A 19,123-nucleotide genomic window follows, 5' to 3' on the forward strand; every position below is an offset into this window, starting at 1 on the left:
CACACACACACACACACACACACACACACACACACACACACACACACTTGAAAGTTACAGAAAGTATCAGCCAAGTATCTCTTCTCCCATTACCCTCCATCCTAGTAGAAGTCTGCATTTTTATTGACTAGGAAAGTTACAACAGAGGGTCTAAGATGCATTGATGAAGGCAAATGTGCTATATTTCAGAGAGGGCCAACTGAAATCCTGAAAGAAAATACACCAAACACACTTCTTCCACTCAGAGAAAGAGAGGAATCTGGCTGTCGGAATTTCTTAAACCAGCTCGGCCAGTAGGAAATGTGGGTGCGAATGAGTAGAGAAAACACTCCCCAGCTAACATCCCAGATATCTCTACACAATCACCCTCCAGCCCAAGCCACAGAGCTCCTTGTACCATTGCAGTGTCTGCCTCCCAATCACAGCAAAGGATTACCAGCATTTGGGGAATGAAATGATGCATGAAACATGAACACAGACACTAAAGCATAATAAACATACTCTCAGAGGACAAACATAAGATATGGAAAGCAAAGGAAAGCTTCCCAAACCCTCAGCAATGAAAATCGTTCTGCATCAAGAGGATGCTACCAAAATCAAAAAAGGTTAGTGGAATAGAAAGTTGTAGGGAACAAAAGCTCTTAGGAAGCAAAGGGAAATAGAATAAGGGAATGTATGACAGGATAGAAGAATATTAAGAAAAATTAGATAAGTAAGTAACTTCTAAAAAAGCAATAAAAGAAAGAAAATCTGAAGTGAATAATATAAAAACATTTCCTAGGACTTGAGGACATAAATTTCCAGGTTAATATAGCCCACAGAGAACCTATCTCAATATGAAGATGAGACCCCAATAAAAGCCCATTATTGAGAAATTACAGAACACCTCAGGCAAAGAGAAGATCTTCTATTCTTCCAGAGAAAAAGAAAACAAATTTGGTATTTATTTAGTACCATTGTATTGTTATTTAGTAGGTATTGAAATGTATTATATATAGTATTATTGGATTGGTATTTAGTATGTATTGGTATGTATTGTATATGGTTTTAGTCTTACTAGTATTGGTATTTAGTATGTGTTGGTGTGTACTGTATATAGTATTATTCAGTGTTTTACTATCATTGGTACTTAGTAGGAATCAGGGTGGCAATAGACTTTGCCAGCACAACACTGAAAGTCAGAAACACAAGGCAACACCTTCAAAATTTACAAGAAACATAATACCTAATCTAGAAAACTACATAATAAAAATTAACTACAGGAAGCCTATAAAGTCAACAAATTAAAGAAGGCATCTTGGACATAACCCCTAGGAGACAACTAAAAGCAAACATGTTTGAATGAATGACTCAAGAAGTGGTATAGGCTACAGTCTGAGAACTTGAGGATAATTAGTGACAGACACATAGAAAAATAACCAAAGAAAACTGAACCCATTATGGATTCCTGGAGAGACATAAAGTTATATAAGAAAGGAGATAAAAACCATGGCATTATTCAAGGCTCAACTGTGATACTGTTCATGTTGCCATATGATATAAACACTGAAGATTGGCTTAATGAAAACTAGGTATTCTGTGAGACATAGGGAAAGGGAAGCAGGTGGAAATGAGACATGTAAGACCTAATCCCCAACAGGAAAAGGGTAACAAAATTTAAACTGGAAGATTGATAAACTGTAAGTATGGAGGTAAGAAATGAACAAAGTGGGTGCTTCAGAGGAGTCAAAATAAGGGATGGGCGAGATGAGGGATGCAGAAAGGTTTAGGGCATGGGTCTCATGTATTTTATTCCATATTTTATAGAACTATTCAGGTTTTAAAGCAATCTTGCCATATCACTTTGGTAAGAAAACGAAACAAATTTCAATAAAGAGGAAAGTAATACCAACTAAACAATTCCAAGTAATGACTGGGTTGGTGTTTTTCATCTAAAGTGAATTTATTATAATTCAGCAGAGAAGTCTTGGCTGACCCACTAACCAAGTCTGTTTTCTATTCCTGTGGAAAACACCATGACCACAATCAGCTAAAGGAGGGAAGGGTTTACTTGGCTCTCACATCCTGGTCAGAGTCCATCACAGAGGAAAACCAGGGTATCAAGGCAGAGAACTTAGAGACAGGAACTGAAGGAGAAACCATGGAGGATCACAACTTATGTAGTTTGCTCTCAGGCTAAGCTTCAGTTACCTTTCTTCCACCTCCTGGCTGGCAGTGCCCAGAGTGGGGTGGGCCCTCGGTGGGCCCTCCCACAGCAAGAAAACTCTCCACAGACTTGCCTCAAGGCCAGTCTGATGCAAGTAGTTCCTCAGTTCCCTCTTCCCAGGCGACTATAATTTGCATCAAGTTGACAACAAAACTATGCAGCATGCTCATTTTCTCTTACTGCTTTTTACTACAAACCAAATTCATAAACAGCTATATAACAAAGTGACTCTAGAATAATGAACTGTGAAATGACATATGTCCTAAATCATTGGGGATTTGAGTATATATGTTTCACAAGTCAATGTGCAGGTAAATAATTTTAATTGTGCAGTCTTTCCCCTGCCCCTCCCAATTCGCAGTTCATGAAGACATCAGTACTCAGCTCTAGGTTTGCTTTGTCTTTTCAACTTCATAGAAACTTGAACTCATGCCTACCTCCCTGAACATCTAACACACAGCTAAACACTGATGGCACATGCTCAAGTGACTGAACTCATGTGGCTGACTGACACCTGCTCCGTGTAAGGAACTGTAACTGTTTCTTCCAACTATTGCTATATTATGAATACCTATTTACACTATGGTTAGCTGAATGCCTATTATTTATACTATGTTTCGTTATAGGCACACCTTTAGCATTTTGTGATATTTAGGGCTTTTCCTTTCCTATCTGAAAACTTTTTCTTTTCATTTGTAGTCTGCTTTTCCTGCTTTTTTTCTAGTCCTTTCTTCTTACAAGCTAGTACATCTTTTTTTTTTTTTTTTTTTTTTTACCAGCATATCCCTAACAGTCAACTTCACTTCAAATCCAAACCTCAGACCTCAGAGCTCTTACAAATGAAGTAGAAGCTAGGAAATCAATTAAGAATAGATGGGCTCTCTGAGTAAAGATTGAAAGCTTTCCTGGGGTCAAGGGCATACAATTTAATTCCTGGACTTTGGAATATCTCTTTTGGCAAATCATTCTCCATCTTCCAAAGGAGTAAGGTTGCTAGAAAAATGACTTCTGGACTAACGAGCCGTCCCTATATGATCTTCAGCAATACCTACTATTTAAGCATCCTAAGGTTTATGGCTCTACCACCATGACAAATGGACAGATTTGATATTAATATTATTCAAATAGAAAGCAAAATATACATACACTAATATGGTTGTGTGTGTTGTATGCATGTGTGTGCACGGATGCATGCACATGAGGAGAGCAGAAGAGGCCAGCAGGTGTCTTGTTCCATCACTCTCCACCTTATTCCTTGAGACAGGGTCTCCTATTAAACCAGGTGAGCACCATTTTCTGTCTAGGCTGGAAGCCAGGAAGCCCCAGTGATCTTCCTGCCTCTTTGTCCTCCTCATCCTCAACACTGGGGCCAAAGGTACATGCAGCCATGCTCAGCTTTCCCAAGAGTGGTGACTATCTGGTCTCTAGTTCTCATTGTCACACAGCAAGCACTTCACCTACTGAATCATTTTCTCAGCCTTTGATTCTTAAAATTCTGCTTTTCTCAAAGTCAGTGTCAACTAGACTTTGCTTTTGGAGGCAGTAAAATGCTAAGCAATGAACCATGGCATATCTGCCTCAACTAAAACTCATGGAGATCCTAAGCTCTTGGGAAATGAAAACTAAATGGGGAAAAATGTGGTTTTAATTATAATCAATATCTAAACCCAACACTAATTATGTATTCCTTCACTGGAAACTTTAGCAAAAAGAAAGGAAGACAAAAAATTACCAAGCTCACTATGTAGCAGACAGTTATATGAATTACCTCATTTCCTCCTCACAATGTCCCTATTAGGCAGGCATTATTATTGCTGCCTCACATATAAATAAACCAAGTGTCAGAAGAATTAACTAATGCTCAAGGTCATGGAAAGGAGAAGAACCAGAGTCTGAAGCGAAGGAAACTAAAGGCCCCTGGTATCCACCAAAATAAAGAGCTTTCACTAGATGGTAACAGATCTTAAGGCTTACAGATTGTCACCTAAATATAATTCTAATAGAGTAACATCAGCTTAACTTGTGCTTGACAGCGTCTCTTCTAAGCAGAGTAAATACTCCAAAGTGAATGTGTGTTTTTATTAAATCAGAGAGAGTAGCCAATCACAACCCTTTGCCACTCCTTTGCTGATGTGAAAAAAAAAAAGAAAAAGAAAAAAGACATCTAATCAGTGGAAAGGCCAGCAAGTCAAGAGGATTCTGATAAAGCTAGGTACAATGGTGCACTCTGTAATCCCAGCACTGGGGTAGAAAAGGCAGGAGGCTCTTGAGTTTGAGGCCAGCTTGGACTTCATAGTGAGACGCTGTACCTAAAATATAAAAAAATAAAATAAAATAAAAGAGAAACTATAAAAACTTGTTATGTGCAGTCAAAAGGAATTTTTAGAGGTATAGAAATATAGGTTGTGGAGTTGGAAAAGCAACTAGGTGTTTAAGAGCACCTGCTGCTTTTGCAGAGGACTCGGGTTTGCTGTATCACTGCTCCCAAATGACAGATCACAAATGTCAATATCTCCAGTCCCATGGGATCCAACACCTTCCTCTGACCTCAGTGGGCACCAGACACATTTATGGTACACATACATACATGTGGTCAAACACTCATAGACATAATAAAAATTTAAAAAAAATAATGGTTATGGCTATCAAAGGTGCCAATACAAGAATACAGAGCAACTATATCTAGAAACTCTTCTCTCATTATCAACAACAGCAGCTGTGGGAATCCCTGACTTTGATAATTTTTAAAAGTACTGATCTGTTCCTTTGCTTCTTGCAAAGGTTGTTCAACTTTTTCGTCTCTTGCTCTTTCTCCTTGGTACAGTCAGTCAGGGGATGACGACCCGGATATGACATCTTTGCTCCCTTTAGCATCCCTGTTTCCTTTCCTGTCAACTGTCTTGAATATCACTGAATATCTCCTTAGTCTTTGATTCCTAATATCTTGAACTTCTCCACTCAACTGAAATGGCTTTAAGGCCACTGCGTCCCTCTGAAAAGCAAAAACAAACAAACAAAACAAAACAAAAAACAAAAAAACCTCCTAATTTTCTGCTTGAGTCTCACCTTCTTCACATTCTCAGCCACCTCAGAGTTGTTGCCCTCCTTTTCACAGAGCTATTTGCTCTACAACTGCACACAAGACACTGTATTCTCACTACAGAAAACTCAAGCACTATGAAATGTGAGTTCCCTTCTTCTAGTCTTGATGTACAAATAAGTGTTGTTTTACAAAGTCAGGATTATATCTTTATACAATATTCATTCCCACTAAACCTTCACCCCCTTTCTCAGTGTGGGGATTCTCTAATCTTGCAGTTTATACCACTAGGATCTGGTTCCATCCAGATTGTTCAATGTAATTTCTGAATTGTAGACAGGACAGCACTATGGCTGCCAAATACTACATCAATCCCTTAGGATATGAGAATTTCTCCACAACATATTGATTGTGAGTCATCATGTTTTCTGTCTACTGAAACCATAACAGTAAGACTCCTCCCACCTCTGTCTTCATCATCTCCTTAGCTGGGCTCCATAAGACACCTCCCAAATGTGCATGTACATGTGTGTCCCACCCACCCTCCTCCACTTCCATCCCTCCTTTAAAGTTGCCCTGGACTCTTGGGAAGAGTTCTCCAACCAACCCCTGGCTCCCTAGTAATTTCCATCTTGCTGGTAACGTGTTAGATTCTACATGATTTCCTCTGGCTGCTTTCTGGTGTTTTCAGTTGTCTTTTTGCTTCCAAATATTCAAGCTTTCTGAAGTCAAGTTTCTATGGAGCTTTGTTTCTCTCTTTCTTCCATCCACTCCTCCCCCTTCTTCCCTCCTTCCTTCCTTCTTCCTCTCCACTCCCTCCCCCTCAGGTGACCAACTGGATACTTGTTTGGTAAGCAGTCTTGCTGTCATTTCTTATTCCCTCCCTCAAAGCCCATGAAGTCTCTACCCTGTACCTTCTAACTCTGTTCTCTGCTACAGATGACTTCACCCTCTCACATGTCCTTTATTTTTCCTTCTATGACAGTAGCTGTCAAAGTATTTTGACCTGAGTTACAATGTTTTCCATCACAGTCAGGTTAAACACACACACACACACACACACACACACACACACACACACACCAGAACAAATGTTTAACAAGAACCACCCTACAAAATATTTGTTTCTAATCTAACCCATTCCACTGTTGCGTTTCATTCTTTCTTCCTCTATTTCTTTCTTACTTCTTTATTGATGTATAAAAGAAGCCAGTATAACTACCCACAGTTTAGAAAATAATAAATTAAGATGTGAGGATGTCTGGACATCCTCTAAAACACACAATGTATGATTTCCACATTTTATTAACAGTACTATGGTAAGTTTCAAAAAAAAAAAAAAAACACAAAACTTACCATAGTTACTATGGCAACTTCAAAAAAATTGCAGTCTTGCTGGGTATTATGTCTGTAGCTTCAACAGTTTAAGCCAACCTGTACTGCAAAGTAATATCCAGGCTAGCCTGGGCTACAAAATGAGGCCCTGTCCTCCAAAATTAAAAACAACAACAACAACAACAAAAACAAAACCATATATATAATGATGAAAATAAAGAAACTGTCTATTTTAGGCAGCTGCCTTTTGGATATCATATACCTCACCATTGATTCTCCATCTCCAACATCTCACCTGTGCCCACTATCTCCCTCCAAAGTCATTACAATGATCATTTTTCAAAATTAGCTGCTTTATAAAATATACTGTAGTGTTTTCTTCAGTCTAAGCAGACCTTATCTTAAAAATAAAATGACTTTTTAAATAAAACCACTCAACGATATTTCTTCTAATAAAGGGTAGAATTGTAAAGTATTTTCATGTATAATGAATTTCACACATATGTTCTTATTTCCGTCTACTCAGTTGAAGATACCAGTATTCAAAGAAGATAAATACCATCCATAAATCGCTTAGCTAGTCAGAACAGAGTGAAATAATCTTTGACTCTACACCCAAAAGTTTCCCTTCTCCACACTTGAGTCTTCCTATTATATAAACCCAAAGTTTTCTTCAGACTTGCTGGTCGTTGGGTCAATTTCTCTGGACCCTCTTCCCTTGGACTCTAGGTCTTCATTATCTATTTGATCTCACAAACTTTCAAGAACTCTCTGGTCTGTCCAACCACTGTATTTGATGCTACATAAGACCAAAATCCCTGTGCTGAGTGTTCCTGTTTACCCTTGTGTTCACTCACAGCTAACCTCACAGGGAGTACAGGAGCACATCCTTCCTTCCCTCCATACCTGATCATCCTCTCAAACATGCTTGTTTGCCTGTTTGTTTTGACTCTTCTACATCTCAGGCCATACCCATCTCCTTTGTCTAGCATTTAAGACTTTAATGTGACCCACACACCCCCCTTCAATACAATTCTTGCTCTAGTCCCATCTCTTTCCATGAGAAAACAGGTCCTCTTTGCCCTACTGGCCCATGTTCCATAGAGACCTGGATCACCTTCTCAGCCCTCCACATCTTTTTCAGATATTAAAAGCAACCAAGGAGATTTGTGCCTATCTAATAGCTGTCCTGACTCCTTTGTTTAGGGACTTGCCACACACCATCTTTCATAACTTAACTACTGGGATTAAGTTAGTACCTGCTTTGTAGCCACCTGGAAGCTTCTATGAAGCCAAAAATAGTCTCAAATTTGTTCTGTTTTTTTTTTTCTACTGCTTCTCACTCAGAGCCACGCACAAAACAGTCATAGATTAAATTTTTTTCATTAAACAAACATTTTAGATAAAAAATATCTTGGCTCAAGATGAACTAGTCTTCTTTAAAAGCGCCTATTGATTACTTACTGTTTATTTAAGCTCACAAAAACCCCGTAGGTGGTGTGGGCATCAGGAGCTTAGTATTGCAGATAGGCACACAGGCTCAGAAAAGCAACAACTTGCAGAATGTCAGTGTGTTGAGCAGACGTGCAAACCCCAAAGCTCTCCACAATGTCCTTCCACCATGCCTCTTCTCTTTGATTAGGCTCAGGCAGCACAGAGCCATGGCAGGCAAGTTTGTTACTATCTCCTCCAAGGCTACCTGTTTTCATTTAGAAAGGGGATAAATGCATTCAACTCGTAGAAATTATGGGCCAGCCCCACTTCACAAATAACTTTCTCAGGGTACCTTTCCTTTCTTCTCCTCTCTGGTCGTACCAAGTCCCTGTTCCCCAAACCCAAATGTATATATTTTGCTCAGGTGATCTGCTTATTGAATCACCTGTTCTTTATAAAGACAAACTCATCTCCTAAGCAAAGCTCAAGGGAGTCCCAAGCAGAATTGATTGCTTCCTTTATTGTGGTCCAAAGAAGCCACAGAATCATATCTCTATTTGTAAGATGGAAAGCTCTGGAAACAGAGGCATGTCCCTCTTGACTTTATAAACTGAAACCAGACACAATCTCCGAGGTTGTTTGACCTCAAGATGTTAGGAATTTTTATTAGATAAAGGAATTTGCCTTGGCCGGTTGTTATTCATTGTTTGTCCAATGACACAGGCCATCAGTCATGCCTTAAAATGAGAATACCATATGTCTCTTCTATTTGGAGGTTGGTTAAAAGCTACCTTCATTTCTCCAACCATCCAATAATAAGTAGATTTCCTCCTCACAAATTCCCACAGTGCCTTGTCCCCTTCCTCAGTTTTCAGTGGGCCTGTGTTTTCTTTGTCTAACAGCTGTATTCCTCTGCACTGTTACCCTAGGAGCTGCATACAGACAGTGTCAATACATTTAGTTGACCACTGGGCTTCCAGTAAAAGCAGAGAGCAAGTGCTAAATATTTACCAAATAAGTGAGGGGAGAGGAAAATGATACAACGGTTCTAAAAACCATTTACGGATGATTAAGCTATAATAATTGGTATTGTGTGCCATGTTATCTGCTTTTAGCTAAAACAAATTCTGCAACCGCCTTCCCAAGTCACCTTTAAGTTGGCAGGGCTATTTCCTGCCCAGCCAGGAGGATATTTAAGTCTGATTCATCTGAATAAGAATACCAATTACTCTATTTTATTTGAGTTGGTAATTTACAAAAATACCTGCAGTGAGAAATCATAGAATTCCTTAGACCTCACTTCAGATTTTGGGGAAAATAAAGGTCAAGTAGCTTCTTTATAAAAATAACCTTGATTTTTATACACAATTCATGCAATCGGTGTAAGGTCCATGCTCAGTAAGCTGTAACCATTCACCTACATTCCAAAGCAAGTAAATCGTAGCAGACCTAAGGATAGGAACAGCTTTCTAGATTCTGAGAGATGGGGACCTGATAATGCCTTCTGGTAGTCATGTGTTTTCTAAATCCTTGCAAAAGCAAGGAGATTGTGAATTTTCTTGTAAAGGGTCAACATTTTATAACCTCCATGGCCCGTGGAACCTAGATCCAACCTTGTACTGGCTTTACTTCTTATGATAAAATCACTTTTCCCTCTAAAGTATTCACAGTCAACATGATGATGCTGGGACAGTTAGCAGCCATGAATTCGAAACTTGGAGCACAACCCATTCAAGATCAGACAGTTAGGAAGAGAGATGGCTGAAGCGTCTACCCAGCTTGGGTACCTCTTTCATCTCCAAGCCTGAGTACTCCTTGCAGGCTTCCCTGACAGCAGAAATTACATCATCAAATGCCACTGTGACTCCCCACAGAGCTGATGGTTAGAACTTGGCGCTTGATAAACATATGTGATCCACTGTTTAAAAGAGTATGTAACAGGATCTCAAACAGTGTGAAATTACCGGGAATGCTGTGAAATTATGAGGTAATCGGAAACCAATGGTAAGAGGGCAAGAAAAGGCTATGAATATATTATCCCAGGAATTATACAGAGTAGAAAAAGGAGCTCGGATATTGCAGAGTTTTTAGCTTCACATCAGAAAGTGAGTATGTAGTGGGATGCAGGTTAGACCTGAGGCTCTGAAGTCACATCAGCCACACGATCTTTGCAATCAAGAAAGTATTATAAATATCAAGATGGAAAGAATGCATAACTGGTCCATTAAAATCTTTGATGACCCATATATGAGATGGGTTCTTTAACTGCAGTTTTTTTTAGGTCCCTGATTGCTTAGAAGCTAAATTATTACCACAGGGAGAAAGAAGTGTGTCAACCTAACTGAAAATCAGTTAACTCAGTGGCTGCCTGTAGATGTGGCCTAAGAGCATTTTAAGTATAATGTATTGAGACTGTCTGAAAGGGTGCCGCCATTTGGCACCCAGACCAACATCAAAAGGCGGTGTTCCTAATGAGCATCTGCAGCTGGGAGACAGTATTTCAACAGCGGGAAACGAAAGGGTACAATAGCACTGCCGCCAGACCACTTCCATCCCTCTACATCAGGCTCATGAGTTAATAACACAAAGGGCTAGAGGTGGCAAGACCATAACCTCCAGATTGACTTCTATATTCCAGTGTCCTCCAGGAGCAAGCATATCTACTTGTGTTATCAAAAACATTATTGCTAAAATATCTGCTAATAATAAAATCTGTAGGCCTCAAAGCCTAATCATTAGGATTCAGAAGGGTCCCTGTGAAATTCTGCCCTTTCTATAAGGCTACCTTTTACAATATTGCTGAGATTTGGTGAGTATATTTAAAAAACATTCACAGCTCTCTTCTGAAGTCTACTCAGAATTCTTCCTTTGTAGCCAAAGATCTCTGAGCCTTGGTCTTTTGACTCACAGCTGAAATGAGCATTATTGATGACTCATGCTTCCAATTTTGTTTGATTCATAATGACATTTTTTTAGGATTAGCAAAATGCTGTTCATAACTTGCTGCCATTTCTTTTAAAATTCCAGACATTCCTTACTCTATAGATTTGTTAGATTGCCAAACGGAAGAACTATCCATTATGAAGTTTGCATTCAAATATTTCTCTCGACGCCGTAGAGTGTTGTTTATATATTCTACAGCTCCACAGAGTACAGCAGAGTCTTTTGCGGCAGTCGCTCATCCCAACCTACGACTGTTTCAGCAGACAGATGGGGACAGGTGCAGCCTCTGCTCTCCCTCTCCGCGATTCGTTCTGGTCGCCACCATCACAGACCCGAGATTGTCAGAGAGAGTTCAAATGTCCTTCAGCAACAGGTAGTCAATCATTTCACACAAAGTTGAGAAAGACTGTAAAATATCTCTGGACGTCTGCCAGCAGCGTTGAAGCCGCTTGCAATCTGGAGAGTGGCCATAGTTCTTTAGCACTGATGACGTAAATAGGGGAAATTCATCAAATTAAGACAAACACAGCCTTCATCATTTAAAAAGAAGTACTAAATGATTGTACCAGATATCCCAAAGTCTGTATCTCAAGCAGTGTGAAGTTTACAAATGCTGCCTATAATTTAAGAAACTGGGTTCTGCCATGAAGAAAAACATCTGTTGCAGTAAAGATTAGAGTCTGACTGACAAAATGGTGCTATTTATTTTGAAAGGCAATTAAGACATTGTTCCCAGTGACAGGAAAATTTAGAGATTACTTACATTGAGTTATAGATTACCTATCAGAAGAATTCAATTAATGATAAGTATACTCCAAAGGGAAGCACTTCAAAAGCTCTGTGAAGCTGGGGCTCTCTGTAACCAATTTCTTCCTTACTAGCATCAGTAACCATATCTGCTACAAACAACACATCAATGCCTTAACTTTTCTTGTATTGCTGGAGGTTTTGGTGTTTGGGGTGGGAGGGGTGGTATTTGGCTTGATGTTTTTTTTTTTTTTTTTTTTTTTTACATGTATTTATTTTTCTCATATGTGTGGAAGTCAGAGGACAACTTGTAGGAGTCACCCCGCTCTTCTAGCACGTAGGTTCTGATGATCCATTGCAGTTCTTCAGGCATGGTGGCAAGCACCTAATAGGCAGGATATTTTGCTGATTAAGGCTCTACCTACTTTAATTTTTGATCAGTCTTAGGGAACTATTCACCCATTAAAAAGAGAAAATCCTTAGTTTAACCAATCAACACAAGAAGACCAGGGAAAAGCTGCTTTACTAAGCAAAGTGCTGAAGCACAGCTTTCTACCAGTCTCCTGATACTGCTAAAACAAAAGGAATCCAGGGTGAGGGTACCTAGAGAGAAGGCACCAAGTTCAATCTTGGTGGAAAGAGAAAGGTGGGGACCTTGTCAATGTGGGATAAATGAAAGCCTAGTAGGGCAGATAGATCTTCAGGACTCATAGCAGCAAGAGCAAAACTATTAAGCTGGTGTGCTGGTTCATGGCTGTGCTAGCAACACTAGGGGAGCTGAAGCAAGAGGATCATAAAAAGGTTCGAGGCCAACCTGGTTTAGATAGTGAATTCCAGGCCACCTGGGCTATCTAAAGAGACCCTGTCTCCCCAAAGCCGAACAGAATCAACGTAAAACCTACCAATTTAAATAAATGGAGGGCCGTATTTCCACAATTCTGGATCACAATCTCCATTTGACTATAGTCTTGTTACATTTTAAATGAATTCTGTGTTAATTCTAATGTGAAAAGCTTTCCATAATAAGTACAGTTTTATTACGGTCCTTTAAATTTTGCCCAAATTTCACATTTCCCATTGTAAATGAAAACCAATGTAAAAAATTAAAAAAAAAAAAGAAGCCCGTGTAATCACTCTCACAACAGACTTTTATGAAACACATCTTCAATCGCTTAGCAAGGGATATATATATATATATATATATATATTACCTTCTGTACTAAATTTGCTCTTTGTCATAAGTCTGGTGTTATCTTAATAGAAAACCGGTCGTGAATATTCCTTAACTCTTGGAGGCTAGACTAGCAAAGGGCTAAAACTGTCAACTAAGCACGTGTGCTTTGACCGTTCCCGACCATTCGAGCACATGATTGAGCCAGCTAACATACAACAAATGCTTGCTTTCACAGACTCAAATTTCCTATGCAGTTATGCAACCTGTCTTTTTATTCCTAAGGGGGCAGAGAACAGAGCACCTGATTCATCTGATATGCGCTAGGATACTCACTAAGAGCGCGCTCCCTGGTATCTAAATTTTCACGTTCCACCAATAACAGAGAATTTGAATTATACCATTGTCTGTGGATACCCTGCAGCATTTGCAGCTAAAGGGGGAGGGTACGCATATATACCCCTCTTTTACGTTCTTCCTAACCCTTTGGCTTGAATTCTCTGGATTTTTTTTTTTTTTAATAAACTGGTAAAAACAATACTTGGAAATTCTGTTAGTAAAACCACTTATTTCTTTTGTTAAACAGTCTGGTATCTGCTTCTTTCCCCTGTCCTCATCGTCTGGTCTTAGGGGCCGAATAAGGATGCTTTCGTTCTAGGGAATACTGGTCAGGATGTCAGTCTTGCCTGAGGACAGGGGAACACGCCTGCCTGCGTAAGATTCCCTCCCTCAGCTTCCACAGGATCCAAACACTGAGGGTTACACCCGTCTCCATCATGGAGAAGACCACCAAGAGATCCTAAAAAAGAAGCATCATGGAAGATTAGGTCTCCATTGTCAAGCTCCTAACCAGAAGGAAGATTTCAGTAAACACACCCTAAGAGGAGGTCATTCACAGCACCACAGAGAAGGGCACGCCCCTGCCAGTTCTGGGCTTGGTGGTGGCAAGAACCTATTTGGCACGCCCTGTCAAGACACGCCCTGCCACGCCCCGCCACGCCCCTCCAGCCCAGCGTCTAGTCCTTGGGCAGAGGGTCAGCGCAAGCGCGTCTGCTCTCCGGGCCACAGCTTGGGGGCTGCTGTCCTCTGCGCTCGCAGGCGAAGCGCTCCGACGCAGCTGTGCGCCGTGGACGGGGAGCGGGAATGCTCCAACCCGGCGTGAAAGAGGCACGAGTGGGCGAGCATGAGCTGGCTGGACCAAGGGATGTCCCGGGGCCCATCTCTTCTCCATTTTATGTCCTCGGAAACGGTCGGCCAGCTAGGGACATATCAGGGCGGGGTCCTTCCCGGCGGGAGGCGAGACCGTTACACTAGAACACCCGGAGCCCATCCTGGCAGCTCGGGCGCCACCCGCGCCGCAATAAAAGCCTCTCGCGGCTTCCCGCCCAGCCAGCCTCGCTCTGATTGGTCGCCGACCAGAGTTGGCTGGAGGCGGTGGCCCGGCTCTGCTCTCCTGCTGCCCACGGAGGGGGGCGCGCTGGGTGCTCCCGGGCCGCCCAGTGCACTCCACACCCAGGGCTCAGGGATCTAGTACAGGTACAGGCACACCGGGCAGAAGCGACAGCCATGTGCGGTCCCTTCATCCTGGCCTGCTTTCAGCTGGTGCTTGGCAGCACACGCCCCCCACCCCCCCGCCCCAGCTGTCGGCCCATCCCACCCAGCTCTCGGCAGCCCCAGCGCCCTTTTCTTCCCCCTCTCCCAGTCCGCAGGGACGCCAAAGCGCAGATCCATGGGTGGGGTGGGGGACAGCAGCTGGAGGGGAGGGTGGGCACGCTGAAGAATTTTCCAAGGAAGCAGGGATGGAAATAGCCAAAATGCAATGCGCCCCCCTCCCGGATGCTTAGATCTCTGGGCGGCGGCACAGCCCCCGCCACCCGCGACAGCATCGCTTCGGTCTTTCTCCTGAGCGCCCCATTGTTCACACTTTGCCACGATTAGGAATAACGCCCAGAGAAAGGAGAATGGGGCGAGGTGTCCTGGGCAGCTGGCTACCTGCCATTCTTCGCTGGCACCGTGCAACCCTAGGCTCGCGGTGCGTGTAAAGGCACACGCGCGCACACGCGCGCGCGCGCACACACACACACACACACACACACACACACACACACACACACACACCAGGCAGCCCCGATCACGCCCTCCTCGCCCTCCGCCCCTCTGCACTTCCTCCTGTCAAAACGCGGCGCTGGACCCTCCCATCCCTCGGTGCTCCCGGCCGAGGGCAGGCTTTGCAACTACCCAGCAATTTGGCAAATGAAAAACTAACGTCATTTGCACGGGGGTTCAGAAACGACCACACGGCCCTGCGTGCTGCCCGTGGTTGCCCCATTTTGCAAACCGTTATTCGGGGCGGGGAAGAAGGGAGGGAGTGCGCGAAGGCGGCGAGCCCCACTTTATCACACCCTGGGACCTAACGATGAGGGGGAAGCTGCCCCAGCCTTATTGTTCACTCTTCCCGGAGCTTGACAAGCCCCTCTTGGTGGAAGACAAGCCCGGGGGCGACACCGCCGGAGCCGCACATCCCCGCCGCCCGCCTCCTGGGAAGGGGAAGCAGCGCTGCCCAGCCCGGCAGCATCCCAGTTCCAAACCCCTGTCCCACCTCCGCGGGCACACAAGTGGTAAGGGCGTGAGCGGCCGCCACCGAGCCGGGAGGCAGCAGCGCCCAGCGCCGTCCCGGAGGGCACGGGTTTGGCCGGCCAAGCAAGGACGGTGCGATGCGCTCCCTTCTCAGCTTAGTGAAAATGCTCTGTGTTCGCCTTTACACACAAAACCACCCAAAAGAACCGTGCGTCTCTGGGAGACAGAGGAAGGACAGGGGCAAGCGAACAATTAGCAAACCCGATGTAGAATTAAATAAAAATGAAAATGTACCTGCGGTTCCCAGGAAAAACAAAGTCCAGATGAGATCCTTAGTTCGCAGCATTGTAAACTGCCGGCTGGGAGGGATGTTTTGGCCGAGGTAAATTCTGTGCTTTCCCCTTACGAGCAACTGTGGACGGCGGCGGAGCAACGGACCGAGGAGCAGACAATTGCCAGGCTGGGTATGATTATTTTTGCAGAATTGTTTCTTGCCAGCCACTGCCGAGCTGCGTTCACGCGCTGAGCGGAGAATGAGTGACAGTCCAAGCCTCAGCACACTCTCAACTCGGAGATCCCTGCGCTAGCCCGGGTTGGCTTTGATGGAACTGGGGATGCGAGCGACGGGCGGGGGGCGGAGGTGAGAACCTCACTGTGTCCTTCCACCACGCCGACCACAAATAGTTCCTAACATCCAGGAGGTAAGAGACAGGGGAGGCAGATGCGGCCGCCTGCAAAACGCGGCCTGGAGTCTTCGTGGGAGCCGGGCTCTTTCACATGTAGCCTTCCAGGCTGAGCTGAGATTTCTTCTTTCCACCCCTTTCCTTCATTCATGCCTTCGCAGCTCCTTCTGCCCCAGCGTTCCTTAGTCAGAAATGTGAACATCAGAAATGTGAACGTTTTAATAATTAGCAAAAAAAAAAAAAAAAAAAGATTTATATTCGGTTAGATTTTCAAAGTTGCGGAATCCCTCCATCCCTCTGTTTAGTTACTAAAGTCCTCGCAATAAGAAGCATATGGTTTCCTTTCCTTTTCTTTCTTTTTTTTTTTTTAAGTGAAAGAAACTGGTAATTTGGAGAGAGATGAGGGTTGCTGAGATTTGTTTTGTTGTTTGTTTGCTTTCTCCTGGCCAAGAAGTTTACCTTCCCACAGAGGGAGCAACTCACAGCAGCACTGCTCAGATCTCAGAAGTGGGGGTGGGGAAGCCAGGCAGAAGAAAATGGAGAGACAGGTAGAAGTAATAACCAGGCACTGTTCACAAGTATTGGAATCTGCTCTCCTTATTTGTCCTTTGCTCTGGCTTTTCTGTAGGTATTACAGCATAGGGGCTTAGGAGCCACAGTAAGCCTTCTTCAACCAGGAACAAGCCCCTGATCTTAAGGCTATGAAAATGTAGTATGACTGACGTATCAACACAGGCTTCCATTAATCAAACAGCCTTGTTTGTTAAAAGAAAGAGATGGGGAACCCAGTGACATCAACTGTCACATTTGCACCTGAATAGGCCTTGAGCTGTGCAGGAAACACAGGTGAGGGCGCTACAAAAGTGGCTTGACTGTTGGCCTCACACAGTGAGGCCCTCCAAGGGAGGAAACTGCCATTCCACTCTTACTCTCAAGCCCTGCCATCTTCGAAGGGCAGGTCCCTCAGTGGCTGTTCTCACTGCTACAGCACCCAGGGGCCTGTGTTAGCTGGCTTCTTCTTCTTCTTCTTCTTCTTCTTCTTCTTCTTCTTCTTCTTCTTCTTCTTCTTCTTCTTCTTCTTCTTTTTCTTCTTCTTCTTCTTCATCTCCTCCTCCTCCTCCTCCTCCTCCTCCTCCTCCTCCTCCTCCTCCTTCTCTTTCTTCTTCTTTTTGAGACATATCTCTCAGCATCCTGGAACTCTCATCTAGTAGCCTAGGCTTGCTGGGTAGTTATCACTATGGATCTGCCCATCCCTGCCTCCTTGTAGCTGAGATTACAAGCACACTGCCATGCCTGGACCAAACAACAAAAACAAACAAACAAACAAACAAAACCTTCTGGGATTAAGCTCAGGCACTCCAGCAAGACAAGTGATTTACAAACTGTACTATCTCTCTAGCCCTGCATACAGCTTTTATAATTAGCACATTCTACTAGCAATCTGAAAGCCTGCTGATTTTTCCTAATGTCATAAAAGCATTTTCCTGTAGCCATGAGGAAAACTTTCTAACTAGCTCTATAATGTAATAATTCTTCTAGTGATGTCTCCATTGTGTTTCTGGATATTTAGATTGCTTTCAGAGTTTGATTGTAGATGTCAAATTTTTTAATACTTTCATTAACATCAAGTATTTGTTTGGAAGTCACTGTACTTGGCCACGTGTTTGATGTAATGGATATATATTTACTATAGTATGATCTGGAATGTTCCTCCAAGGTCTAAGAAATCAAATCTTGGCACCCAAGGTGACTCAACTAGGCCAGGTTAGACCATTCAGTCATGGGGACAATGAGAAGGAAGTCAGATTGCTTGAGGTTGTACCTTGGAAGGAAATGTCGAGAGCCCTGTCTTGTCTGCCCACACACACTCTCTTTTGTGCTTTCTGCTGACACTGAGGTTTGCTTATTTCTGCATGATGTGTTTCCTTATACCAGGCCCAAAGGCAGCAAGGTGAAGCCACCACAGACTGAGAGCTCTGAAACCATGAGACAAAATGATCCTTTCCTTCCTGTAAGCTGTTTACATCAGCATTTGTCACTGAGCCAGAAATCTGACTAATGTTATGCACATCACATGTATGTACACGTATTTTGGGTTGCTGTTTTTGGTTTCACATTGTCTTTTGTCAGTGTATAAAACGATCACATTATACATTATAGCTTTGTGTGCATGGATAGAACAGACTCTTCCCTAATGAAGTTTTCAGCACAGAGAAAAATAAAAGAGTAGGCTGGGGGTGTAGAGGAGTGAAGGTTGGAGCACCCAAAATAAATTTTTTCTAATTTTACCATCCAGAGTGAGAGACACACCCGTCCCTGCAAACCTCGCTTCTTATAGCCCATGTCAGTAGAATTAAAAGATTCCTCGCCACTTTTCTCCCCAAATGTCCCTATTTTTAGCCTTCAGATGTAGACAAGTGTGGAAATCCTATCTCACTTCAGTGTGAATAGATTTTTCCTTTTTTTGTCTCTCTCCTGCCCCTCCCACTGCTGTGTAACCGTTCTCTGTTGTCATGACTCATTCTAGAATTCTGTCCCAGTTACTCCAGTCTACACTCCTAGGATCTTTCCCACGTTTCTCTAACAGGATGGATCACTGGTCCTTAGTTCTTCGGGTCTCTTCTGTGTTATTTTTTCCACACTCTGCCCATAAACCATTTTTCTTAAATTTGATAAAACTGTGTCTGCTTGTATATCTCTGCCTCTAGAGAGGGAGAGTCCAGGCTGCTGCACACACATCTGTAAGGGACTCTCAGTAGGGTGCATAGGGTCTGTGTAGAGGAAGGAGAGGCCTAGACTATGTGCAGAAAAGGAGATTTACTTGTGTGGTCTAAGAAGACAGCCAGAGCAAGAGGCAGGCCAGGTCAGTGTTGAAATGGTATGTCAGGTTTAGTTGAAGACAGTGTAATGGGAAAGGAAACAGACTTCCAAGATGAAAACAGCAGAATTTCAAAATTTGTTTCAAGACTAGATCTGAGTTAGAAGAA

The 19,123-nt window shown here is 42.9% G+C and overlaps 1 protein-coding gene across 18 annotated transcripts in view; it reads right to left on the reverse strand.

The window, feature by feature from the left end:
• Nucleotides 1–16,110, reverse strand: part of Ncam1 (neural cell adhesion molecule 1) — a 300,416-nt gene extending 284,306 nt beyond the window's left edge. For all 18 annotated transcript variants that reach the window (XM_055622355.1, XM_055622349.1, XM_055622354.1 and 15 more), the window contains exon 1: nt 15,748–16,110. In XM_055622355.1, coding sequence (XP_055478330.1) covers nt 15,748–15,799 — 52 coding nt within the window. In that variant the 5' untranslated portion in view covers nt 15,800–16,110. The remainder of the gene's footprint in view (nt 1–15,747) is intronic.
• Between the last annotated feature and the right edge of the window lie 3,013 nt (nt 16,111–19,123).

Source organism: Psammomys obesus, unplaced genomic scaffold (genome assembly GCF_907164565.1).
Source record: "Psammomys obesus unplaced genomic scaffold, mPsaObe1.curated_primary_1811, whole genome shotgun sequence".
In the NCBI taxonomy this organism is placed as follows: domain Eukaryota; kingdom Metazoa; phylum Chordata; class Mammalia; order Rodentia; family Muridae; genus Psammomys; species Psammomys obesus.